At 39.9% G+C, this 24117-nt stretch overlaps 1 protein-coding gene and 1 pseudogene across 2 annotated transcripts; one reads left to right on the top strand and one right to left on the bottom strand.

Moving 5' to 3' along the window:
- Positions 1-4090: 4090 nt before the first annotated feature.
- grm5a (glutamate receptor, metabotropic 5a) lies at positions 4091-22714 on the bottom strand. 2 transcript variants are annotated; one of them, XM_030745910.1, is made up of 18 exons: positions 22487-22714; positions 22269-22402; positions 20638-20899; positions 20163-20277; positions 16714-16963; positions 12050-12285; positions 11822-11943; positions 11620-11744; positions 11357-11525; positions 10185-10311; positions 9629-9746; positions 9151-9337; positions 6963-7121; positions 6754-6879; positions 6490-6672; positions 6211-6380; positions 4688-5022; positions 4091-4591 (listed from the first exon to the last, which is right to left on the bottom strand). In XM_030745910.1, the coding sequence occupies exons 1-18, from the start codon at positions 22712-22714 to the stop codon at positions 4104-4106; spliced, it is 3534 nt and encodes a 1177-aa protein (XP_030601770.1). In that variant the 3' UTR covers positions 4091-4103. The 2 variants fall into 2 exon arrangements, with proteins under 2 accessions (XP_030601770.1, XP_030601769.1); XM_030745909.1 differs by having other exon boundaries at positions 4091-5022.
- LOC115792714 (uncharacterized) lies at positions 5875-5993 on the top strand (annotated as a pseudogene).
- Positions 22715-24117: the final 1403 nt, after the last annotated feature.

Below are 24117 nucleotides of genomic sequence, written 5' to 3'. Positions count from 1 at the left end.
GACAATCACATGCTTTCCAGATGGTAATGCATGGAGGATCAAAATCTGGTGGTATTTTTCTGCATTCATAATTCTACTAATTTTGACAAGATCACCAACAGCACTGGATGAAATGCAGCCCCAAACCATGACAGAGCCTCCACCATGTTCTACAGATGGCTGTAGACGCTCACTCCTGGACTCCATACATATTATGTACACTGCTCAAAAAATTAAAGGAACACTTTTTAATCAGAGTTTAGCATCAACTCAGTTAAACTTCCGGGATATTGATCTGGTCAGTTAAGTAGCAGAGGGGGTTGTTAATCAGTGTCAGCTGCTTTGGTGTTAATGAAATTAAAAACAGGTGCACTAGAGGGGCAACAATGAGACAACCCCCCAAACAGGAATGGTTTACAGGAGAAGGCCACTGATCTTTTTTCCCTCCTCATCCTTTCTGTTTTTTCACTAGTTTTTCATTTGGCTCGGGTCAATGTCACTAGAGGTTGCACAGGTAGTCCACCTCCTCCAGGATGGCACCTCAATATGTGCTATTGCCAGAGGGTTTGCTGTGTCTCCCAATCAGAGGTGCCTCACGTAGACATTCATTACTTAAGTAGATATAGATATCTGTGTTCAGAAAAGTTGAAGTACTGATTCAACTTCTTAATTCAAGAAAGAAAAAGGGAAAAAGTGCAGTATTGGTACATGAGAATACAAACTTTTAAAAAAACTTACAAGAAAGTCTGGCTTTTTGGAAGCAAGGAGCACCACCACAACCACCCATCCACTAGTTATTTCAATAATATATTTAAAACCATATTTCCCCATCATATTCAATTCAGTTCAATTTTATTTATACTGCGCCAGATCACAACAGTCACCTCAAGGCGCTTTATATTGTAAGGTAAAGGCCCTACAAGATTTTGAGTAAAAACAACAAGTTGGTCCTTTGAAGTCTTCCTTTCTTCCTGGACTCATCAAAGCTTGTTATACTCTAACTATGAATAAACTTTATCCACCATCTTTTGAACTATTAATGTCATTAAACATTTTTAGACTACAATGTATGGCATAGGAAATTATATCATGTTATTTAATAAAGATCGTCCTAGAAATCCATTTTCCCTAAGGTTTATAAATTGTCGCAGCGTGATTTGACAGAATAATATTAGAAAAGGTGTGAAAGGGTGCACACGATCCACTTTTCAGCATTGAAAAGAGATGTGACTCATTAAAACAGTGGTTCTCCAAACTGTGAGGTAGCCACCCTCTCTGGAGGGGAACAGAAGCCCACCAAGGGAGTTTATTTATTTATTTATATATATAAATATATATATATATATATATATATAAAAATCCCAGCTCGCCCCGATGGGCGGTCTATTTTTGCCCTCCAAGCTCAGGTCCTCTACCAGAGGCCTGGGAGCTTGAGGGTCCTGCGCAGTATCTTAGCTGTTCCCAGTATTGCGCTCTTCTGGACAGAGATCTCGGATGTTGTTCCAGGAATCTGCTGGAGCCACTCTCCCAGTTTGGTGGTCACTGCCCCGAGTGTTCCGATTACCACGGGGACCACTGTTACCATCAACTTCCACATCCTTTCCAGCTGCTCTCTGAGCCCTTGGTATTTGTCAAGCTTCTCGTGTTCCTTCTTCTTGATGTTCCCGTCACTTGGTATTGCAAGTGATGGGAACTCTATCTATCTATCGATAGATCAATCTATCTATCTATCTATCGATAGATCAATCTATCTATCTATCTATCGATAGATCAATCTATCTATCTATCTATCGATAGATCAATCTATCTATCTATCTATCTATCTATCTATCTATCTATCTATCTATCTATCTATCTATCTATCTATCTATCTATCTATCTATCTATCGATAGATCAATCGATATGTTCATGTCTGTGGAGCCTCTACCAGAGGGTTCTGCGCAGTATCTTAGCTGTTCCCAGGAAACTTAACAAATTAAAACAACAGCAAAAACATGAATTCCTATAAAGTGGTTGCTTCAATAACTACTAGTTTATGTCTGAGTCATTTGGAGACATTAGCGTTTTTGAATATTGAGATAAAGCACTATTGTCACATTTGTGATGAAGCATTTCTCCATTCCTTCATCGTGAAAAAGGACCATTTACAATAAATTACAAACCATTGCTGTGGGATGGAAACCTTTAATGTTATAAAAGACTAGGCTGCGAATTAAATCTGCAAAGCAGCTGAAAAGATAAGATACTGAATATATATATATATAATAATGAACCTGCACAATGGGCACAAGCCTTAATGCATGCACAAATGGTGATAGTCCATGATGATTTTTTTTATATTGAAAAAAATAAAAAAAAATACTGCACATTTCAAATAACATAAACGCATTCCTGCCTGTGTAAAATTATCAGAAAAAATAAATAATTAATATAAATAAATAATAATAAATAAATAAAGCCAGACTTGAAATAGAAAAAAGAAAAATGTCTGATATCCAGACATATGTCAGCTACCATGTGAATATCATCAGTTACATCTTAGAAGCTGAAAAGCTGCAAGCTTATGAATCCATACTATTTTTGACCTTAAACCTCAGAGAGGCAGAAAATGCAGACACAAAAGAAGAACCAAAAAGAATATCAGCTGAATTAAAATATACAGGCATAAGAAATTCAAACAGGCTTACAGTGGGGTTTTCAGTAACCTAGTTTACAGAACCACAATGTAATTCAATGCACTGGCACGTATGTAAGTAAAAAGCAAGGCTGAAAAAAGCTGTTTTTCTAAAAAACAAAAAAAATCTGGCACAATTTAAATTTGCTTTTCTCCTTCTAAAAGCACATCAATATCACTATTAGTATCATTACTATGCTACTATATATTCATTATAGTTTCTTGACATTACAATATTATGAAGTAACTCAGTAGAAACAAACCTCAGAGAGTGCAAACAAATCTTGACGTCATGCAAACTGGAGACATTTTTCATCCACCACATGACGACAGTGGAACGAAACATATCCTGAGGTGGAAGATTATTTTGGTCCACTACAGATCTCGAAACATTCAACTGAGTCCCATCTAGATCAAAGAATTAAAGAAGACATCCAAGTAGTCCAAATGCTGTTTGTGGGTTAGACACCTGATGAATGCGTCCACTGGGACAATGTCTGACTCCCTTGAGACATAAAAAGCTTCCGTCCTCTTGGGATAGGAGCAGTTTCATTCTCAGTGCATGCCGTCTTTTCGAGAAAGAGAAGGTCACTGCGAAACTTAAAAACCTGGCAGCTGATTTGCAGCATATGAGCACTTTCCCCCCTTTTAGCATCAGGATACAAAATGCGCTCGTGTCTTTCGTGATTGACAGTAAAGTGATTTCACATAAATGCCTTCATGCTGATACAATCTGCATCCAGCAGGTCTCAGAATATTACAGGCTGGGGCCATTTGTCAGTACAAAAAGTGCATAAGGTCAACAATAAGCGATAAAAAACAAATTTTACATTCTATGTTAATGATAAAAGATATTGCAAAATAACCAACTAAAACACAAACATATTTAGGTTTTTTTTTGTTGGTTTTAGTTTTTTCTGAACACCTGGACTCCCTTGATTGTACAGAATCACATGCCACACTGGGATTCATTTGCTATTTTGGCATAATCCTATGAAATATTGAATGAAAATACAATAAAAGAGATTGCCATTTTAAACTGAAAAACAGAAAGTAGTTTAATTTTTTTCCCCTCAGCCTATCAAAGATGTCTTTGGAATTTAAAACTGAGCACGAACATGTCAGAAAAACAGTAAAAAAGTCTGTAAAATGCCCTTATGTTTATTTCAGTCCAGTTTATTTATTAAATCCTTATATTGGTTATCTTCTCTGTCCTACAGGACTCAGTGAGGTCATGTGTGGGTGCATCCCATCTGAAAATAAGCATCTGTTCATTTTTTAATTAAAAAAAAACAAAAAAAAACTTAAACATTCATAATATCCACAAAAAGGCATCAAAGAGTTTTGGTCCAGTGAGAAGTTTTGTCTCTTAGAGTTTAAAATACTCCCTGGATAGTAGATTAAAAAAAAGGGGGGGGGGGGGGGGGGGATGTTGTGTAGAGAGCAGGTTTAAAGGGAGGACGAGCTCTGGCTGTAATGTCTCAGCAGCAGCTGGTCATATTCGGCCTCAGAGGCAGGGGACAGGGAAGGGGATGAGCTGCCATTGGAGCTCAGAGACGAGTCTCTAAATGGGGAGGGAGGCGTCAGAGCCATGAGCTCCTCCATATCCTTGGCCCGTCTGCTACTCACGCAAGTCCCGGCCAGGTGCTCATAAATCTTACCCGCTGGTCGATTCTCGCAGAAACTGGAGACAGCCGTTACCTCCGCTAATGTGGTGACAGTGGAGGGCGTCTGTCTGTTCCTGGATGTGAGGTACTGAGGCGGACAGACCGTGGTGTCCGCAGCAGCAGGCAGAGCAGTGGTGGAGGGTGGGCTGACAGTGGCTCCGCCTGGCAACATCATGGTGTTCAGCTCACTGATGTTGGCAGTGAAACGGTTAACCACACAGCTGATTTGGTCCATGATAGTTGTACCCTGAGTTTGGCCACCAATCATCCCTATGCCAATGTCACCCACGCCTATGATGCTAATGTCCCCATCATTCACCATACCAGCACCCTGGGTGTTGTCTCCACCCCTTCTTCTGACCCCACCGGGGTGCTCAGGTACATAGGTGGGTAAGACTTGTGCCTCCTCACCATCCTCTCCTACCTGATGACACATTGCCTTTGCTGCATGCTGGCTGATGGTGGGCAAAGGTGACTGTGAGGGTGAGCAGGTGAAAGACTGAGAAACTTGTGGCTCTTCGTACTGCTCTTTGACACTGTTGTCTGCGGTTGTATCTCCACCTTTAGAGAACGGCTTGATGATGGCTGTCTGATTCACCTCGACTGGATCCTTTTTCTTGACATGGAATGATATCCTCTTCCACAGGTTTGGTCTGTAGCCATGCTCATTCTGTGCCCATGTAACTGATTTCCCATTGGAACTGCAAATCATATGAATGGAGGTAAAAAAAAAAAAAGTTATATCTATAGTGTAACACTGCAAGTCTTCAGTAAAGATACATGTATAATATGTAAGTATACCGCAGGACATTTTGTGTGAAGATTTACAGGTATGATGGTAAACATCATACCAGGATGACACAAAAGCTTTTATGATCTATGTTGAGGTTCATGTTCTATTTACTCGCATGAGTATTTCTACTATCACATGTTGTATTAAGTATAATGTAATATTAAGTCTCTTTGAATGTTCTTTTATCTTTCCTAGAAAGAGAAATTCTTAAAGGCAATGGGGATCCTCTGGGAGTACGTAACCCAAATGAGGTTACGTACTCCCAGCTCTGGGAGCAGTTTTTCTTGGCTTCATATTCAGCCTGTTGCAATAGATTCTGCTCTACATACTGTATACAGTTTAAGAAGAAACGTAGATGGCTGTTTGTCTTAGCAGAGAACGTCCATGTCTGTGGATGGACAGAAACAACTAAAGAAGGTGGCTGTATTTTTTATTTTTATTTTCACTAAAACTAAAAGCAGGTAGCTACATTGCATATCCATCATATGATTCCAGCCTGTAGCTGTCCCATTTTAGCTTCTTCTAACTTGAATTTTATCTCTTTGTACACTACAGCACTGTTAATGCAGTGTGAAATATCTATCAAGTACATTTTGTTTATTTATGGAAACTATCAGCCAAAACATGGCCAAAAGTGACTCAAATTGCTTGTTATCATAAATTAACAAGCACCAAGCAGAACCTCCATTCTAAGGACAGAATGAGACACGCTTTAAAAATTCAAAATGCAGGGAATCCTACAGTACATGACCTGAATTCAGCTTGTGGCCACACCGCCTTGAGTATGCCCAATCTCATCTGATCTTGGAAGCTAAGCAGGGTCAGGTTTGATTAGCACTTAGATGGGAAACCACCTGGGAACACCAGGTGCTGTAAGCTTGGGGTGGCTGTGGCTCAGGCGGTAGAGTGGGTTGTCTACCAGGCAGAAGATGATGTAGTGTCTTAGAAAAAGTGCTTTGGCTTAGATAAAAGTGCTGTATGAATGTGTGTGTGATTGGGTGACTTAGACAAACAAGAGCAGTGGAAAGTTGATGCATGAATACCAATTAAATGTTAATGAAATCTCTTTTTTAAATACATTAACTCCAGCTTGTACCTTATGTTGTCCTGTGTAGAGCCACGGCGTCGAAACAAGTTGGCCATGCTGCTAGAAGGTTTGCCAGATTTGGCAGCTTTCTTAGCATCTCCCACATGCATGCGCACAACTGTGGATGTGGTGAAAGCGCTGCGGACATTTTTTTCAGGCTTGGCGAGCATGATGTACACCTGAAAATGAAGTGCGAACTAAGTGTTAGCATAAAAACAGAGAGAATGCAAAAAAAAAAAAAGGACCACAGAAAATCTTTTCATTTTTAGGTCTGCTTTTGTTTCTTACCTTGGGAACAAACATGCAGCAGAGAGCTACCGTGGCACTGAGGCTGACACTAAAGCACATGGTTATGATCTTGTAGTTGGAGCCAAAGTAAATAGGAACAAAGGCTAGCCAGATGATACAGGTGGTGTACATGGTGAAGGCAATATACTTGGCCTCATTAAAATTAGCTGGTACATTACGAGTCTGTGTGGGAAAAGGAAGAATGTACATTTTAAAGCAGTGTAAGGTAAAGTAAAAAGAACAGTACATGATATGTTGAAGTACCTTGAAGGCGTAGAAGGTGCAGCTGAGGATGAGCAGGCCATTGTAGCCCAGCGGCGCTACCACCCCCAGAGTGGTGAGATTGCAGATCAAGTGCACCTCACGGATGCTGGGGTAATCATAGATCACCTAAAGGAAGAAAGAAGCTTCTCTAGTTGTATAAATAAATGTATATGATCATTCCCCACATTGTAAAAGAAAAATGCACACACCTGTGGTGGCTCTATGATGAGAAGTGCCACAATAATCCCCAGCTGCAGCAGTATGAGTAGGAAGGCGATGACCAATTGTGCGCAGGCGGACATAAAGCGCGGTTTCTTGGTACAGATCTTCTTTTTGCTGCCTGCCAGGATCCGTGCTATGCGGTTGGTCTGGATCAAAAATAGATCAAATGGTTGTGCAGGCTTCAATTACATTGACTGTGGATGATACATCTTGCTCTAATTCATGACAATAATCCTCTTCCCAGTTCTTCAGCAGCAACCTCAGCCCACATGCAGATCATCAACTTCTACCATGCTTCTCTTACAATTGGCTATCATTCAGTCTCTGGAGGTGGCTCTTATACCCCAGCCTTTATCTAGAGCTGCCATTCTATTTATGCTGGAAAGCTTGAGAACATAGGATTATAACAGCCGACAAGGTAGTCTGATTAAAAGTGAATTTAAAAGGGAGCGTGAAATTAGAAACTCCTTGCTATGTCAAATTATTAGTCTTTTAAAGTCACTCATTCAGCACTCATGGATGAGAAAACATCTGTTTGTATGTATCATGTCTACAAGTGTGGTTTACATTAACAACAGCACTGTCTATGTGCAGACCAGCAGTTCTTGTCACTGCTGAAGGCTATTGTATACAACACATTTTGTGCAACAAAAAATATTATGGGCATTTTCCATTCCATTTTTCTTCCGCTTATCCAATTCAGGGTGGGGGGATGGGGCCTCGGCAGGTTGTGTCATATAGTTCTGTGCAGCAAGTAGGGTTGGATCCAAAATGCAGGACTCGGGAGATAGGACATGAACTGAAAAAGGCTGCTTTAATGCTGAAGACTTTTCCAAAAACAGAATATAACAGAGCTGGGCTGGAACCAGGAAAACAAACTAGGAACATGGGCAGAACACAGCCTTGGGGAATGAAGGACATGACAAAGGAGACAGCATAAACACTCACAGGATAACGAGAGAAGAGACACATGGCTGGAAACCATAGACATAACAAGTCAAGGGAAGTAAACACAACACAACACAAGTTATAGACAGCAGTTACCACAATAAAATAGGGAACACAACTGAACAGGAAATAAGGATTCATTTGACATACGGGAAAACAGAAGGCCTAGCCAAGGGAAAAACAAAGGACAAAATCAGATGTGGCCAAGGAACACAAAAGGGAACTAACTAGAAACAACCTGCACGTCAACAGTGACTAAAAGTAACAAGAACTGAAACTCAGAGAAATATACTAAATCCTAAAGTGCCACAAACAACAGACACACTTTCTAAACTTCAAAACACAGGGAATAATTTAAATACTAACTCGGACCAGGACAAATAGTGAATCATGAATGACAAACTAAATGTACAAGGCCACAGGGGAGGTAATAAGGAATAAGTAATAAAGGCAAGGTCACAAAGAAAAAAACTCAAAAATAGGTCATTCACAAAATGCATGGATCCCTTAACTTCAAGATGGAAGTAGCCGGAAAGAACCTGCACAGACACGCAGAGAACGATTCAAACCCAGGACCTTCTTGCTGTGAAGCAACAGTGCTAACCACTCCACCACCACGTTTTTGAAAAAAAAAATCTGTTTATGAATTTTGTAATAATAATTTAATTTATAGATTCAAAATATTTTGAATGTTTCTTTAATCCAGCCCTACTTTGAGCTGGAGCATGTGCGATGGTCAACAGTGTCAACAACATTTTTCAAAGGTTTGTTTTGGTAACTTCTTAACTGTAAGTGCAATTCAGTCCCAACATCCTGTTTGACACTGAAGTGTGTCAGCTATGTTTATTGTGAGAGGAAAAGGTGACAATATTTACATAGAACAACTGAACTTTAAGGAGTTATGGAAAAGAAAAGCACAGAATGTGTGAAAGACATGGAAAGGACAACAAAAACAAACAGTGAAAGAGCATTTTGGTTATTGGTGCTGACGTGTAACTGTATCCATAAAAACTGAAGTTTCTAAATTTCTTAAATCTTAATCTTAAAATTAATCACTTTAGAACAGCTACTTTAGTGCTTAAAAGAACAAGCTGATTTCAAATGCAGAATGATAATCCACCGGCTTTAACCCACTTAGTTTCACAGGAAGTGAAAAAAGGCACTAACGTGCATTAAGTTTGCGTGCTTGTTCCTCTACCTCCTGGCAACTAAACAGAAAAAAGGTACCTTGGTGACGAGAGCGGAGTAGCTCATGGCAGGGGACAGGCCGATTCCCAGCCGCTGGAGGTAGCAATAGACAATGTGCGGTTTTGCGATAAGGCTGAAAGTGCACAGGTAGCCCAGACATATTCCTGCCAAAATAATGTAGCAGAGCTCTCGACTGGATGACTTGACCACAGGAGTGTCCCAAAATCTACAGATAAATGAAACATCTAGATTCACACAGCTGATACTTAGAGCAGCACAGAGAATAGTGTCTAATTAATTGTTAGCCATACAACAGCATAAGATTCAAAAACCACAGAGGGTGTACTGTATATATCAGTAACAAACAGGGACATGACAGTTTAAAAACAGTAAAACACTGATAATAGGTCAAAACAAACTGATGTTACAGCTAAAGTTAGCCCAATAATGTCCTGAATATGTATGTAAACATCCTGTAAAAGTAAAGCAAAAAGGTATATCTACTAGCTCCAATTACTTGATAAAGACAGATGTAACAAAAAGTGTAGCCATGAGGCCCAGACAAGCGAAGACTACGGCAGCGATGGGCTCTGGATCTCCCCAGCGAACATACTGCACTGGAATTCGCTCACAACCTGAGGGGTGCAGAGAGATCATGGGGGGAGTGAGAAAACAAGCCATGGAAAATTTCAAGCTCAATTTTGATGAATCTGTAAGAGGAATATTAAAACTAGTGAATTTGTGCATTTGTGTGAAACAGACAAACAGACTACAGATTTTCAATTATGTTGCAATACTGTGAACATCAACAATGCAACTGTTGTGTGCAAAATTCAAGAAAAAATTATTTTCAAATTACAGAGGAAATAAAACAATTAGAGGGCAAGAACTCTACAAATTCACCTGGATCCAATCAAAGCTGTCTAAAGCCTCTTTACATGTGAATGTGTACAAAGTGTTTGAGGCGTTAATGGGTGTGGTGCACCGTCAGTGTGTGACCCAGATGGGCTTTTCTAACCTCTCTGGAAATTCTGTATATGTGAGTTAAAGAGTAACGCAAACAAAGTGCGTACCAGTGAGATCATCTGTGGGCCAGGAGCCAAGGTCACAGGCTCGACAAGTGTACTCATCGAACACAAACTCGTTCTCTTTGCAAGGCGTGCAGGTCCAACAGCAGCTCACCTCTCCTTTACGGATCACCTGGAGACACAGGCACACTAGAATGAAAGGCTGGACATGTCTCAGAGCTCCAATGACACTTTTTCTGTAGCTAATCTTACCCTCTGACTGCTCTGTGGGGTAAGAAAATGGGAATTTGTTCACCAGGGGATCAAATGAAGAAAAAAATGTGTAGAAGGTGACTGAGTCTCAGTATTAACAACATATTCTTTTCCATAGCAACAATTATAGGAAGAAGTGTAACTGCAAAAGTGAAACTGGAAGTGCAGAGGGTTAGTGGTTAGACCAAGGTCCGGTGTTTTCATCAGAATTATTGTAATTTCTGTGTGGAGTTTCCCAATCCCCTGGGTTCTGCAGCATCCCCTAATATTGTGAAGGTAGGTTGTGTCGGTGGGTCAGCATGATCAGCAGTCACTGGCAGAAAGTAACTAAGTGTATTACCTCAAGCACAGTACAAACCAGTACAAACTTCAGCTAAAGATGGGGTTTGATTGTTTCGCATTGTGCTTTCCTTCACACAGCGTTCCAGCTGGCTGCTGCAGAGGTGCACCGCTGCACATACAGAGTGTCAGAAGTAAGAAGGGTTACATGTTAGAGACTTTTGGGAAAAAATTTTCAGTGTTCTCTGTGATTTGAATTAACTGGAGGAAGCTAGAAAAGTCCAGATGGCAGATGATAAAAGCCTGAACAAAGAGCTTTGCTGAATCCCTGGCAGAATATTCGAGGATCTCACTGGACCAGTTTTAGAGACTGGGGACCTGTGGGATCAATTTAAGGCTGCTGCGTGGGTCGTGTTTGACAGTTTTCTTCATTATAACTGTCCTAAGTTCTCTGGTCTATGTTGAAGTATGATTGTACACCATCAGAAAGAACTGAATTTTCATAATTCACAGTTTGGTTTGATGTACACGTTCAATTCCAGTCATTTATATCTTGTTGAGGTTTGATATATGCTCTTATCATGTTTGTGTGTACGACTATCTCTTAAAACCATGGCAAATACATTATGAGTATTACACCTCAGCAGTGTAAACCTGGCTCTTGAGTGCGCTGGAGTGGTTCATACCTTAATCTGTGCCTTCTGGCAGGGCTCGGAGCAGACTGACTGGATGATTTCACTCTTGTTACTCCAGATTTCCTCATCATTCATCTTTAGGCCACCCTGATCCCAGCTTCCCACATGGATGTAAGCATACTCATCCTCACGTATCTGTTTGAAGTTCATGATTTCATACCTGTGGCACATATACAGTATATGCACACATTTAATAGTAATTTATCCTGGACTTTTTCTGTCCCCTCTTCTTCCTTCCCCATCATAGCCCTTACCTGCCAGGTGAGTCTCCATTCTGATCAAAGAGGATGGCCTCCCCAGATACACCAGTAAAGTTGGTTTTCATCAGGAAATCGAGCAGCTTGCGGCCATCAATGGGACGCATGTTCTCACACAAACCCTGTGGAAGAGCAAGCACTGTCAGCGCTGCCACAGCTGGTGTTAAAGCATCCAAATGTGCACCGTCAGCCCTCATACCTTATATCCTGGACAAAGGGTTTGCTGCATGGTATGTAGGCCGTAAGCCATAGAATAGATGGCATTTATGACAAAGCCCATCTTAGTGTCTTGGGCATACTGATGCCGCAGAGACTCTCTCCCTATGGATGACAGAAAACTGCTCAACCAAATCCTCATAATCACAATAATTTACGGATGTGTGATTCGGTGATCAGTGAAAAGTATCCAAGTAGATGTTGTACTAACAGGTGCAAGTGCGGTTGTAAGCAGTGCTCTCCTGTGGATGCCCCTTCAACCTGCACTGGAACCGGTGCTGCCAGAACTCAGGGAACCAGGGGTTCCTCAGGTTAGCGTCAGGCTTCAGGTTCAGGTAGTAATCATCAAACCAGGTCACATACGCTGACTTTAACTTTATAGTGATTCCACCGGCTGCTTCCTTCTGGTAGCCATCAGTCACATCATACCTGTCAGCCCAGCCATCACTAGACAGGAGGAAGAGAGAATTAGAAAAGGGTACCACAACTAATTAAAGCAAGTACTGCTACTATTCGCTTCATTTGCACAAATAATAAATTACAAACACATTTTCCTGAAGGATAGCTCTCTAGTTGAGTGTAGCATACTGTATACCAGTGTCGGCATCTTGGTAACTACTGCTTAATATTGCAACCCACACTAGGATTTGACTGGTTAGACAGCGCTGTCGCCTCAGCAAGATTTGCTGGAAAAATGTCTTTTTGCCTGTTATCTGTTAAGAACAGCTGGAAAACCCGACACTTTATGCCAGAGAAACAAATGGAAACGGGCCACACTGCAAACTGTAAAGGAGACATCTCTTTAGATCACCATTCAGCACTATCAGATAAGAATTATTTCTTGGAAACACATTAGCACAGTGAACCTGGACATCTGACATGAATGTCAGATTATGCTCCAGGTTATGCTTTTGAACCCATACTCACCTATAAATATATATGGATTTTATCAAAAGCTGCCCAAGGACAAGTGGCAGATTGATTTTAGATTTCTGAGATTGTCACAGCTGAACAAAATCATCTGCAAAGCCCACAAACAGCAAGGAAAATTATCTTTTAATATTTTAAATATATTGGGCAAAAAGATCGACACTCCTTCCTGATTTTGTCCTAAAATTATTGTGTCAATTGATTTCTGGGGCAGTGCTGCAATAAGCATTTGTATGTTTTCCTATGAGTGCTTGCATCCATACTTTTAACATGATCAGATCATGTTGCCATGGCAACTATGTGCTGTTGAACGCCCCCCCCCCCATCACTGCTTGCAGATATCTTTGGAAAGTAAAATAGCACTCAATTCACGATGGCAATAAATAAATAAATAAAATAAGCTGTAGTTGGTGCTTTTAATAATTTATTGGCACACAGTTGTACAGACTGGAAGAGACAGGAGGTGCCTCGGAAAATGAACCTAATGACTGAAATGAGAATAAAACTTACCATGATGACAAAGATGTGGCAACACAAGACTCGCTAAGATCTAAAAATTTTTAAAAGCTTTTTCTCAAACAGCCAGTTTTAAAATTTGAGATTTTTTTCTTTATATTTCCTCATTTTGTTCTTTAAATAATTTACCTGATTTTAACAACTTGCGTTTGTGTACCAGTCTGTTAGTGTTCTTTTAATTCTGACTGTCAAGGCTTATATTATATTGGGACTCCAAATTATTATATAAGATATTTATTTTGGTTTGGTGAAAGACATCTATAAAAAATATCCAATGCCGAATAAACTTTAAACACCAAACAAGCATCGTGAGACTGCAGTGTCTGCACATCAGATATGGTGTTCATCCAAAAACACAGAGGGCTTGGACTCAATAAGCTACGTCTATCAGTGAACTGCTTGAAAAGATTCCTACTCCATCTATTATTATCTCTCCCTCTGGATACTTGTCTACAATCAACAAAAACAGAAGGGTGATTACACGTCCACGCGTGTGCATACATGTAAAAATGCACACTTCACTGACACAAACAATTGCACTCTCCTAACTGACAAAAAAAGAAGTCATTTTTGAAAACTTCGCTAACTGAGCTGGAGTTACACAACAGTAGTGTGGGTGGATTTTTTTTTTTTTTTTTTTTTTTTTTTTTATGAGAGTGAGGTAGGAGATCATTTCATAACTCATCCTTAGAGAAACAAGCACAGAAATGGTACACTGGCATGAAAAAGGCAGAAATGGATATGAAAAGCACGGAGGGCTTTGACTCTGGATGGTTTGAATCACACTTGAACGAGAGCTCTAAAACCCACACATCGACCTTGGAGGGCAATATGCTGCATGCAGCATGTTGCTGCACCACCTACAGCGTGAAGACACGCATAAATGTGCAAAGACGTGCACACACATACACACACATTATTCTCTTATTTCACTTTAAAATACATGGTTAACTTTTACAAGCAGATCTTTTCTTATTTATTTATTTTTTTTTATGAGGAAACACTTCAGAACTCCTCACTTTTAAAAAGCAAACTTGAGGCCAGAAAGGTGCCCATATCTGAAATGAAAACAAGGCACATCAAAAAAAAAGACCCACACATATAAAAAAGTCCCAAAAAAACTCAAACCAGCTGTCTGAAAAAAAAAAACAAAACACTCTCCCACGGCCTGGATAACTTAGACCACACCAATTTTCAGATGAGAAGCCAGTCAGGGGTCATGTTGTTTAGCTAACAATAGAAACTCTACGTGATTAGTTGGAGCAGCTGTGTGAAGGAATTGCTGCATTGTGTGTGTGTCACGAGTGGGCAAGGAAGACCCAAATGCACGACTTGCAGATAAAACAAAGTAAATGAAAGCTAAAAGTCCACGAACAACAAAAAAGTTAAATCCACAATCTCGAGCTTAAGCATGTCGTACACGAGGGAACAAACGCAGAGAGACAAAGATTTGACAGGAAGATGCAAGTAGACACAGGGGAGGCAAGAATAAACTTAACACAAAAGAATCAACTATTGATAACCCCCAAAACACAAATCCTCAAAGCATTAAAAGTCCCAACAAAAAGCAAAAACGTAAACAGAAGCAAAACCAAGAAGGTGTAAACTAAAACTCAAAATGACAAAAACCACAGGCCATGACAGCGTGTGAGAATCTGATCCAATCTGTGAATATATTTCACTCAAAAGACAGATCTGAGTTTCAATGTGGTGATGGAGGGAAAGATGCGGGGTCACCACAGTGAGTGGTCATTAAGATCTGAACATTATTTTATTTAAATCCATCCAATAGTTGTAGAGATCTTTGAGTCTGGTCCAACATAGATGATGTTGCCATTTCTCGAGCCAAGCCGTTAATGTGGCTATAAATAGGGAATGTGTTTATGTAACTTTCTCCCCTATATGAAAGAGTAAGGTACATAACATATCTTATTTTGTTTGGTTGGCTTTTTTTACTTGTGGTGGCTATACATTTTCATTTATCCATAGATAGCTATACAAATAAGCTCAGTGTTGGCAGCTGATAAGATACAAGAGAATAAAATAGGCTTAAGTACGTCAATTCAAAAAACAAAACAATCCATGAGTCTATGTGTACGGGCTTTACAAGGTGACAAATCATCCAAGCTAACACAAAAATGAAGGTTTGTGCGGGTCGCTAACTAGAATAACAAGAAAGGTAATAAAGCCAATTAGAGTGATGTTAAATACACATCAATGAAGGACAGAACTCATAAAAATACATGTCCATTAATGCTTGCATGAGTGCACGTGCATCAAAAGCAATGGAGATGAATCTGACACCTCTGCAGCACATTTCACATCTAATTACTCGCAAAATGAGAACAGCAAGGAGAAACATCTTAACAAATTAATCGCAAGTTTTAATAATGAGCACACTTCAGTTTCACAACTACCTGAAAGGCGTGTGTGGATAACATGGATCATAGAACAGGCTGTTTTGTAATATGTAGTTCAAGGTTATTTTATGTTTCCTGCTGTCAGATTTGACCGACAGCCTACATATGTGGCTCCTAATGAGGAAAGGCATTTATAGACCACCGGGGACGAGAGTGAGCCAGAGAGCTAAACCTTAAAATAAAACATGTTATTCTCGGAGAGAGTGAAACCTGCTGCTAAATCAACCCCCTCTTTTCTGCTTGTTTTCTCCCCTTGCGTATCTAATTGAATGCTTTCCGTCCTGCTAAGTTTTACAAATCTTTGACCGTTTATTCATTTAATTTATCCTTAGAAAGAGCCAGGCATTATATGCAAAATCCATAGCAGAAATGTTTCCCAAAAGAGCAAATTCAGATTTTTTTCTTTTTTTTTTTTTTTGGTGTTTTATCTCTCATAATGACCTAAGGATGGATGAGCATACTGTAAATTTATAGTACATTCATTAGTCTAGTTATTAATCATTAGTCTACTCAAATTGCCTTTTTAATAAGAAACAGTGTATCTGAAATGCCTTGGTTTGGCTCTACTCACAGGTGTGAATGTGACAATAACAATATAATAATTAATTAATATTGATTCATGGTTCAGTTCCCATTTTGTCGACACGGATCATTTGGCAGCATCAATACAGACTGTAATAAAATTTAAAAGTACATCAAGTACAACTGATTTAAAGATTTAACAATTTCACTGTCATGTGCAAAAAATGTATGAAAAAAAAAATACCTTCAGTTTCCTAAATTATCCATGATGTTGATGGATGCATGATGTTGACAGTGAAAATGATGATGATGATAACAAGGGTGATGATGATGATGAGAGGACAAAGATGGTCCCAAGTGACAACAAATACATCTTGTCTTCCTGGGGAATATCAGAAAAAAATCTGTATTGGACAGTAACATATAACACGCCCACAATTAAGAAATGCAGTCAAAAGAATTGTACACACCAGAATTTACCACTCACCTCCCGACCAGGAGAAACTCTCCCACCAGGCGTTGTCGTCTCATGGCCATCAGTATCCCTCGGACTGTCATGCCCTCACAGAAGCAAGCCACCACCCTGGCTTTTGGCAGATGGCCTCTGAGTTTCTGCAGCAGCTTGTCAAAGCTTTGCTCTCCTGCATTGCTGTATATCTTATCAGAGTGGGCAATACAGATCCCTTCTTTTGCTGCCATGTCTTTAAATGCCTCCATACCGCTCTCACCATAATTACCTGTGGAGGTAACCACATGAATGTTCATAAAAACACGAAAGCTGGGGGTGTGTTAAATAATTAATGCTAATTTCTTCTTCTTTTGGCTGCTCCCTTTAGGGGTTGCTACAACGGACCAGCTACCTATCCCTAGCACCCTCCTCTGTCTGCATGTCCTCCGTGAACCTCCTCACCTTCTCTATGGTCTTCCTCTTTTCTCCTGCCCGGCAGCTTTATCTTCAACATCTTTTGTGCAATATATCCACTGTCCCTCCTCTGCACATGTCCAAACCATCTCAGCCTTGCCTCTCTTTGTCTCCAAACTGCTCAACCTGCCTTCTTCAGAGATGCCTTCTTCAACTCTGCCACCTCCAGCTCTATTTCCTGTCTTTTTGTCAGTGTCACCATCTCCAAACCATACATCATAGCAGGTCTCACTACCATCTTGTAAGCCTTTCCTTTCAGTCTTGCTACTATCCTTCTGTCACAAATCACTCCTGACGCTTGTCTCCACTCATTCCACCCTGCCTCTCTTCTTCACCTCTCTTGTGCACTGTCCATTGCTTTGGATGGTTGACCCCGGGTATTTAAACTCATCTACCTTTACCATCTCTATTTCTTGCAGCTCCACTGTTATACCTGCTTCCCTCTCATTTATACACACGTATTCTGTCTTGCTTCTACTGACATTCAGTAGACAGTAATGACTTTTAAAACTCTCCAGAGTGTACCTCCACCTCTCCAGACTCTCCTCCACCTGCTCCCTAGTTTCACTACAGATCACAATGTCATCTGCAAACATCACAGTTAATGGAGACTTCTGCCTGACCTCATTTATCAACCTGTCCATCACCACTGCAGCCAAGAAGGGGCTTCTTGTTAGGATATTTCCATCTCTATCCTTAATCACCCTAACCTGCTTCCCATCCTTTCCAGCTCAATCTCTCTGCCTAGCCAATCAACAGAAGTCCTTTTCTCCTTCCTTAAAAAAATTCATGCCAACAATTTGAACAAATTAGACTTTAACAAAAGTTGTCATCTCTCTTCGTCATCTCTAAATTTAAATTTTACCTCTGGCTTTTCTAGAAAATTTTGCTCACATTACTGCACAACCTTTTTTTTTTTTTTCTTTCTTTTTCACATTTTAATTGTGATGCCCCTAACACAAATACTTTTTGTGTGCTGACACACATACAGATGCATGCACACATGGTATAAACGCTTGCGTAATGCCAGCACAGCACTTGGGAATCTGGTACATTTTCCCCCTATTACAGGAATTGTCAAGGGTTAAACTTCCCTGTTTTTGCTAGAAATTAGGTCACCTACTTTCTCATGTTTTGCAAGGATGCTCTCACTCTGACACTATTTGAAGTATTTTTTTTCCATCACTACACGTGAGTAACGTGGCTTGCTTCCTTGTGTGGCATTAGCAACAGTTTTAAATTGATTTCTTCTGTTTTGAAACTGATTAAATTTGCTGCCAGTGTTACTAGTGATATTGTCTTTTGTACACCTCAAAACTACAATTAATGTTTCACTCTTTTCTTGGTTAATCTTCTGTGGGTCTGAGTGGCTAACCTCTAACCCCTAAAAACAGATGTTAAGCTGTAAGCAGTGCACTCTTTCACAATGCATAACCACAACCTTTGGGTTTATAGCAAATATGGACCTGCACTGTCTTTGTAGAACTGAAGAAGTTCTGCTGGTGACTATTTTAAACGGCTAAAACTGCATTAAGGCTGTTAATCAAGGTGACGGTTTATATCATTTACTGGTTCCCACCTTGTCATTAGTTTATGAACGGAAAGCAAAGCTCACTGCATTTCACAGATATTTAATGTAGTCATTGTAAAGACAACCAAAGATGTTTATTATTTATATATTTTTGACAGAGGTGAACAGCCTCAAACCAGAGCCATGAAATATTGTAAAATTAATGAAATGAGGAATTTCCACAGAGCTGAATGCCTTCTTTAGTAGCTAATTCACAAACTTGTGGAAAACTGTGTATGCATGTGGGATTACATTCATTGAATAACAAATATAAAGTCAGCTGGATAACTCCCACTGTGTGCTACACTTTTAAAAAGCACTAAAGGATGGAGTGCAGCATAAACATCAGAAGACAGGACTTCTTAAATAGGAGCCACCCATTTATAATAGCCTGGAAAAGAATATTCACCATGCAAAAGCATTTACTTTAAATCCTCCCTTCAAAAGACTGGTAATTTTATTGGGAAAAAAAAACTGAAGCAATCCAGTCAAGATTTAGCACTTAACTCTCATTAAGAGGGATTTATTTCATAAACACATGTCCTGGAGCCACTGAGATGTTAAAAGAGAAGCAGTAAATTTATGGAAACCCTTTTTAAATACTACTAAGAGTGATGCATTGGGAATATATTTTCATCTGATTGGCTCTGTGGATGTTGCTGTCTGCTTTGGGAATGGCAAAAAAAAAAAAAGTTATTTTAAACTTAAACAGCTGTGTATTTCTGTATTGCAGCCAGGTGTCCCATTGTCCACAAAGGACAACAAAAATATGAAAGTTAATTACTTTATCACCAGAACATTAAGTAAAGTCTATGTCTGATAAAGAGCACCTGCTATAAGAATGGCTCCCCTGACTTAAGTAATACTGAAATCAGAGGACCGAGTAGCCTGATAAGAGTTCAAAGTATGTAGCAGAAGTTGAATAAATACTTTTATTAATGCTCAATTTTACAGCAATATATGCTAGATCATACAATAACTTTACCTTAAAAGGTGGATCAGTATGTTTTTGGCTGTGTACATCAAGACACAAGCACAGAATGCTCCATGAGGCTGCTTGCATTGGTTGATAGATTTAGCTAAGCTCCCTCTGTACTAATGGCAGGTCAGAATATCAGTAAACAAAGATGCAATGCTTTTTCTTTGCTCCTTCAGAGGGAAATAAAAAAACAATTGAATCTTATACTTATAACAAGTAAGTTAAAACACACAATAATGAAGTGCTTCCCTATTTCTGATCTAGTGGCAAAAAAAGCTTGAGACTGTTGGACTGTAGTACACTACAATAGATTGTACAGATGCAACTGGAAACTGGCTGTACATATATGTGTATTGCTTAATCCATGTGTAATCCATGTGTAAGTATGGCTAGGGAAGGAAGAGATTAAATCAGAATAAATGAAAAAAAACCCCCACTAACACACACACATATACACAGTCTTACCTTCTGTGTGTATTGCGGACACGTAGCTCCAGTTGTATCTCTTCACAATGTCCACCATTGCTCTGGCCTGTTGCATATCTGATGGTACTACTCTCATGAAATATTTATACAGGCTCTGTTGGAAGAAATTTACATGATCACAAGTCTGGCAGTTTAGCTGGCATATCTGCATGCAACAGCCCATCTACTAGTTTGCATATTCATCCCTTATAATCTTTAAACCACACTCATCGCTGTGCACTGGCTTCAAGCTGATTTTCAAAAAACAGATAATGTTTTATCAAAATGTCAATATAATGAAAACCAAGCTTAAGCTTTTAGATTTGTTTGTGTTTATGTTTCACATGAAACTAATTCAATTTTTTTTTGCCTGCCACTCGGTGCCATTTGGTGAGGATACGCTTACTGCTTTGTGATTCAGTGGGACTTTAAAGTTTGAAATGTTGTTGTTAGTGAGTTTGTTGACTAGCCTTACCTTGTCACTGAGATCCATGCTGGTGGCTGAGTACGCAATCTGTGGGATGTTGAAGAGCTGGAGGAGATTTTGCACCTGGATGGCCACAGAGCTGGATCCTGGTCCAATAAGTCCTACAATAGGCTTCTTCCCCTGAAGAAGCATGCTCCCTCCTTCTGCAGTACATCTGCCCTGGCTCTCTTCCTCGTCGCTGGACACTAGTGTGTCCCGAATAAACTCAATACTCTGTTCCAGAGCCACGGCGGAGTGCCAGCACGAATCCCTGGTGTAGAAAGACTGAGTTAGCAATCACACTGTTTTGGCAAGAATTATGGGAACATGAGGTGAGGATTGCACAGTCTGTGCTTCAGGGATTTTGAGGAAACCATTCCACTAAGACAATTTCTAAATTCCTCAGAAGTCTGAAATTCAATGTTTTGGAAGTTAATCAGAGCAGGTCAGTGTCTTTCAAAGTGTTTATAGTGCAAAGTTCCTTCTTTGTTTTCTATGTGCTGTGTCAGAGAGACACATAACTGGCCATCACGAGCAGGTTTGTTGCTGACTCCAAAATGCTCCTCAGGTTGTACATATAGGGAAGCAGTCCAATGTTGCATTTTAGTACTGTAGAAATGAGGCCTGAAACCCTAATTTACTCCACGTTTACTGCACTCAGAGCTTATCTGTCAGGTTGCTCTTTTGGCTTAATTGCTCCAGCTACAATTCACTCGCTTGTACCCGAACCTCCCCAGAGTCTGCCTGAAACTTTGCTTGGTCCTTTAAGGTAAACCTTATGTTCTCCTCTGGTGTCTAGAAACATCTCCCCTATGTACTTTAATACCCTCTACTTAAAATTTAGAAGATGCAGTGTATCTCATTGAGCCATTTATACAAGCTCTTTCAGCATCTGAGTGCTTTCACACAATCACACTCTGGCAAACGCATTGCAAGCAATTCAGGGTTCAGCATCTTCCCCAAGGATACTTTGCCATGTAGACTGGAGCAGCCAGGGATTGAACCACCAACCTTCTTATTAGTGGATGACCTGCTCTGCCCCCTGAGACACAGCCACCCACAGGAAGGCTATCTGTTTTTATCTTACTGTCCCTCACTTGAGTCTGTGTGATAAAAATCATTGTCTTTAAAAATGCTTTACCCTAATTAAGAAAATTTAGTTTGTTGCAATTTTACTTTCTGATTTTTTGTGGTAAACGCTTTGCCTCCCTTGACTGATTAAGCATTGAAAGTATATTGAAATTGATTTGTTTGATCCTGAATGAGTCAGAAGCAGAATTTATAAAAGGTTACAGATCATCCTTATACTTACAATTATGGGTACCTACCATCTCAGCTAAATTCCAACAGATATTCTGATTGTGATGCTACTGGAAAATTTCATTCATGTCTATCACGGGTCCTTTCACGAGGTCTTTTAAGAAATTACAGTTTTAGAACAAACATGAATTTATTGTCCAACCCAGATTGATATGGTATTTAGACCAACTTTGGGAAGATTGCTAACTTCTTAAAAAACATCATTTTGTGTCTATATAAAAATTCTTCTTACAGCATACTGTAAGAGTAAAGGCTAACAACAATTTCTTGTTAAAAAAAAAAAAAAAAAGGACAACACAGTGAGTTCTGGGATTGCTGACCTGATCTCACAGCCCAGGGTGATGTTGGGAAGGATGGTGGGGTCTGCATTAATTCGATCCAGAGTGTGCATCATGGCTTCCACTCTCTGGATCCCATACTGCTCACGGACCGCACCACACTTTCGCTCATGGACCTGATCAGCACAGATGGATTATTTACATTTGTGACACACTGACAAGATGGGTGCATGCACATAAACAGACATACTAATATGTACCTTGTCTGCAGGTGGTTGGTGGTGGACAGAGAACAGAGCTCCTATGATGATGTCACCAGGGATATGTGCCAATACCCTTCTCTCATTGTTCTGGGCATTGACCCCAGCGTGGTCTTTCAAGCCCAGCCAGCTCACATCAGCTCCCAGCAGCACACTCACTGCTAACAGCCGCACATATAAGTTCAGGATGTGTCCCATCACTGTGTTCCTCATTAGACCTCCTGCCATCCTCTGCCCTCTTATAGCTGAAGTTCAGGTGAATATTTTGTCTTTGGCATTGTGCTTGTAGTGCCAAGGGCAAGGGTTAGATTCCTGAAGAATAGTTCAGTGACAGGAAGTAAATATAATCGTTTTATTAAAAAATATATATATATCAAAGTTCAGACAGCATTTTTACGCGCAAAGAAAGAAAAATATTTTAATGCGCTTTCACTTTTTCCATGAGATCCGATTGCTGTCTGTGGTGCTGAAACGCCAGTGCATCATACCGCTTAAGTAAAACTGGCATCCAGGCAGGTGTTTCAGTGAAGTACTACAACCTGCTTAAAACTCGGATATCTCCTCTGCTTTAATCATTCATTAACAGTCACTGAGCACTTCGCATAAGCAAACTAAAAGATAGCTTCAGCCTACCTTTCTTCTGCCAGTGCAGATGTTATTCCTTCCGAGATCGTTTCCATCACCAAAGAGCAATTAAAATAATAATAATAATAAAAGCTGCATTTCCCTCCCCCCCTTTTTTTCTTTCTTTTTCTTTTCTTTTTTCTTTGCTCAAGCACAGTCTTGTGCCTGGTTACAGCACACTGCAAATAGCAGCGGATAATGCCCGTTATTGGAACATGCTTGACTTACTGACGCACACGACAGCTCCCCCCTCCTACTCCTCTACCTCCTCCTCCTCCTCCTCCAACACCAAAACAGTGGAAAGCATGGAGCATCAACAGAGGGTACAACGATGGAATTCTCCTACAGGTGAGTCACTGAGACGCACCAATAAAAGACAAAAACAAAGGAGTGCGTAAGTAAGAGAAACAAGGAATAAGTGAAATGAACAAAGTGAAAACATTGTCGTGAGATCATCTGCATGCCCTTGTGTTTTTCACGCTTTAACGCTGTATGCCTCCTCTGGATGAATTATTATTATCGGTTTCAACTAATCACCGGTATATCTCTGAAACTGTCCCCACTGGTTTGAATGCTGGACTGTTAACATCCTCTTATTATACTTGCTATACACACACAAAAAAGTTTCAGTATCGAATAAACAATGATTCAGTCTCGTGCTTTTGTTTGTTTGAGTAACTGTGCTTTATGCCTGATCCTCTGCGCATGAGTCTTCATTCACAATTTACCATCTCAAAAATACGTCATTCATTTTTAAATTGCCATTCCCTGTGTTCAAAGGAGACCCGGCTGGAGTTGGGCTGCATGGAAAATAACAGTACCCACAAGAGAAGAGAGATGAACTGATCATGTCGTGCAATTCACCTGCAGCTCTTTCCTTCTCTTCCCTGAAGGCCAGAATTTTAAATCATAGGTCTAATTTATACAAAGCGGATTTCCCTCCTGATTCAGTGCATTTCTTTCAAGATTTTAACCCAGTTTTCGGAATAATAATAACAATAATAATC

This window comes from Archocentrus centrarchus, chromosome 14 (assembly GCF_007364275.1).
Source record: "Archocentrus centrarchus isolate MPI-CPG fArcCen1 chromosome 14, fArcCen1, whole genome shotgun sequence".
Taxonomy (NCBI): Eukaryota; Metazoa; Chordata; class Actinopteri; order Cichliformes; family Cichlidae; genus Archocentrus; species Archocentrus centrarchus.
The sequence above is the reverse complement of the archived record's forward strand: the minus strand, read 5'-3'. Positions and strand labels throughout refer to the sequence as shown.

Coding starts and splice junctions, on each gene's coding strand:
- grm5a (XM_030745909.1), bottom strand. CDS start 22,714: ATGGCAGGAGGTCTAATGAGGAACACAGTGATGGGACACATCCTGAAC. Junction 9,338..9,628: donor GTTACATCTGTCTTTATCAA/GTAATTGGAGCT, acceptor ATTTATCTGTAG/ATTTTGGGACACTCCTGTGG. Junction 6,880..6,962: donor TCATCATAGAGCCACCACAG/GTGTGTGCATTT, acceptor TTCTTCCTTTAG/GTGATCTATGATTACCCCAG.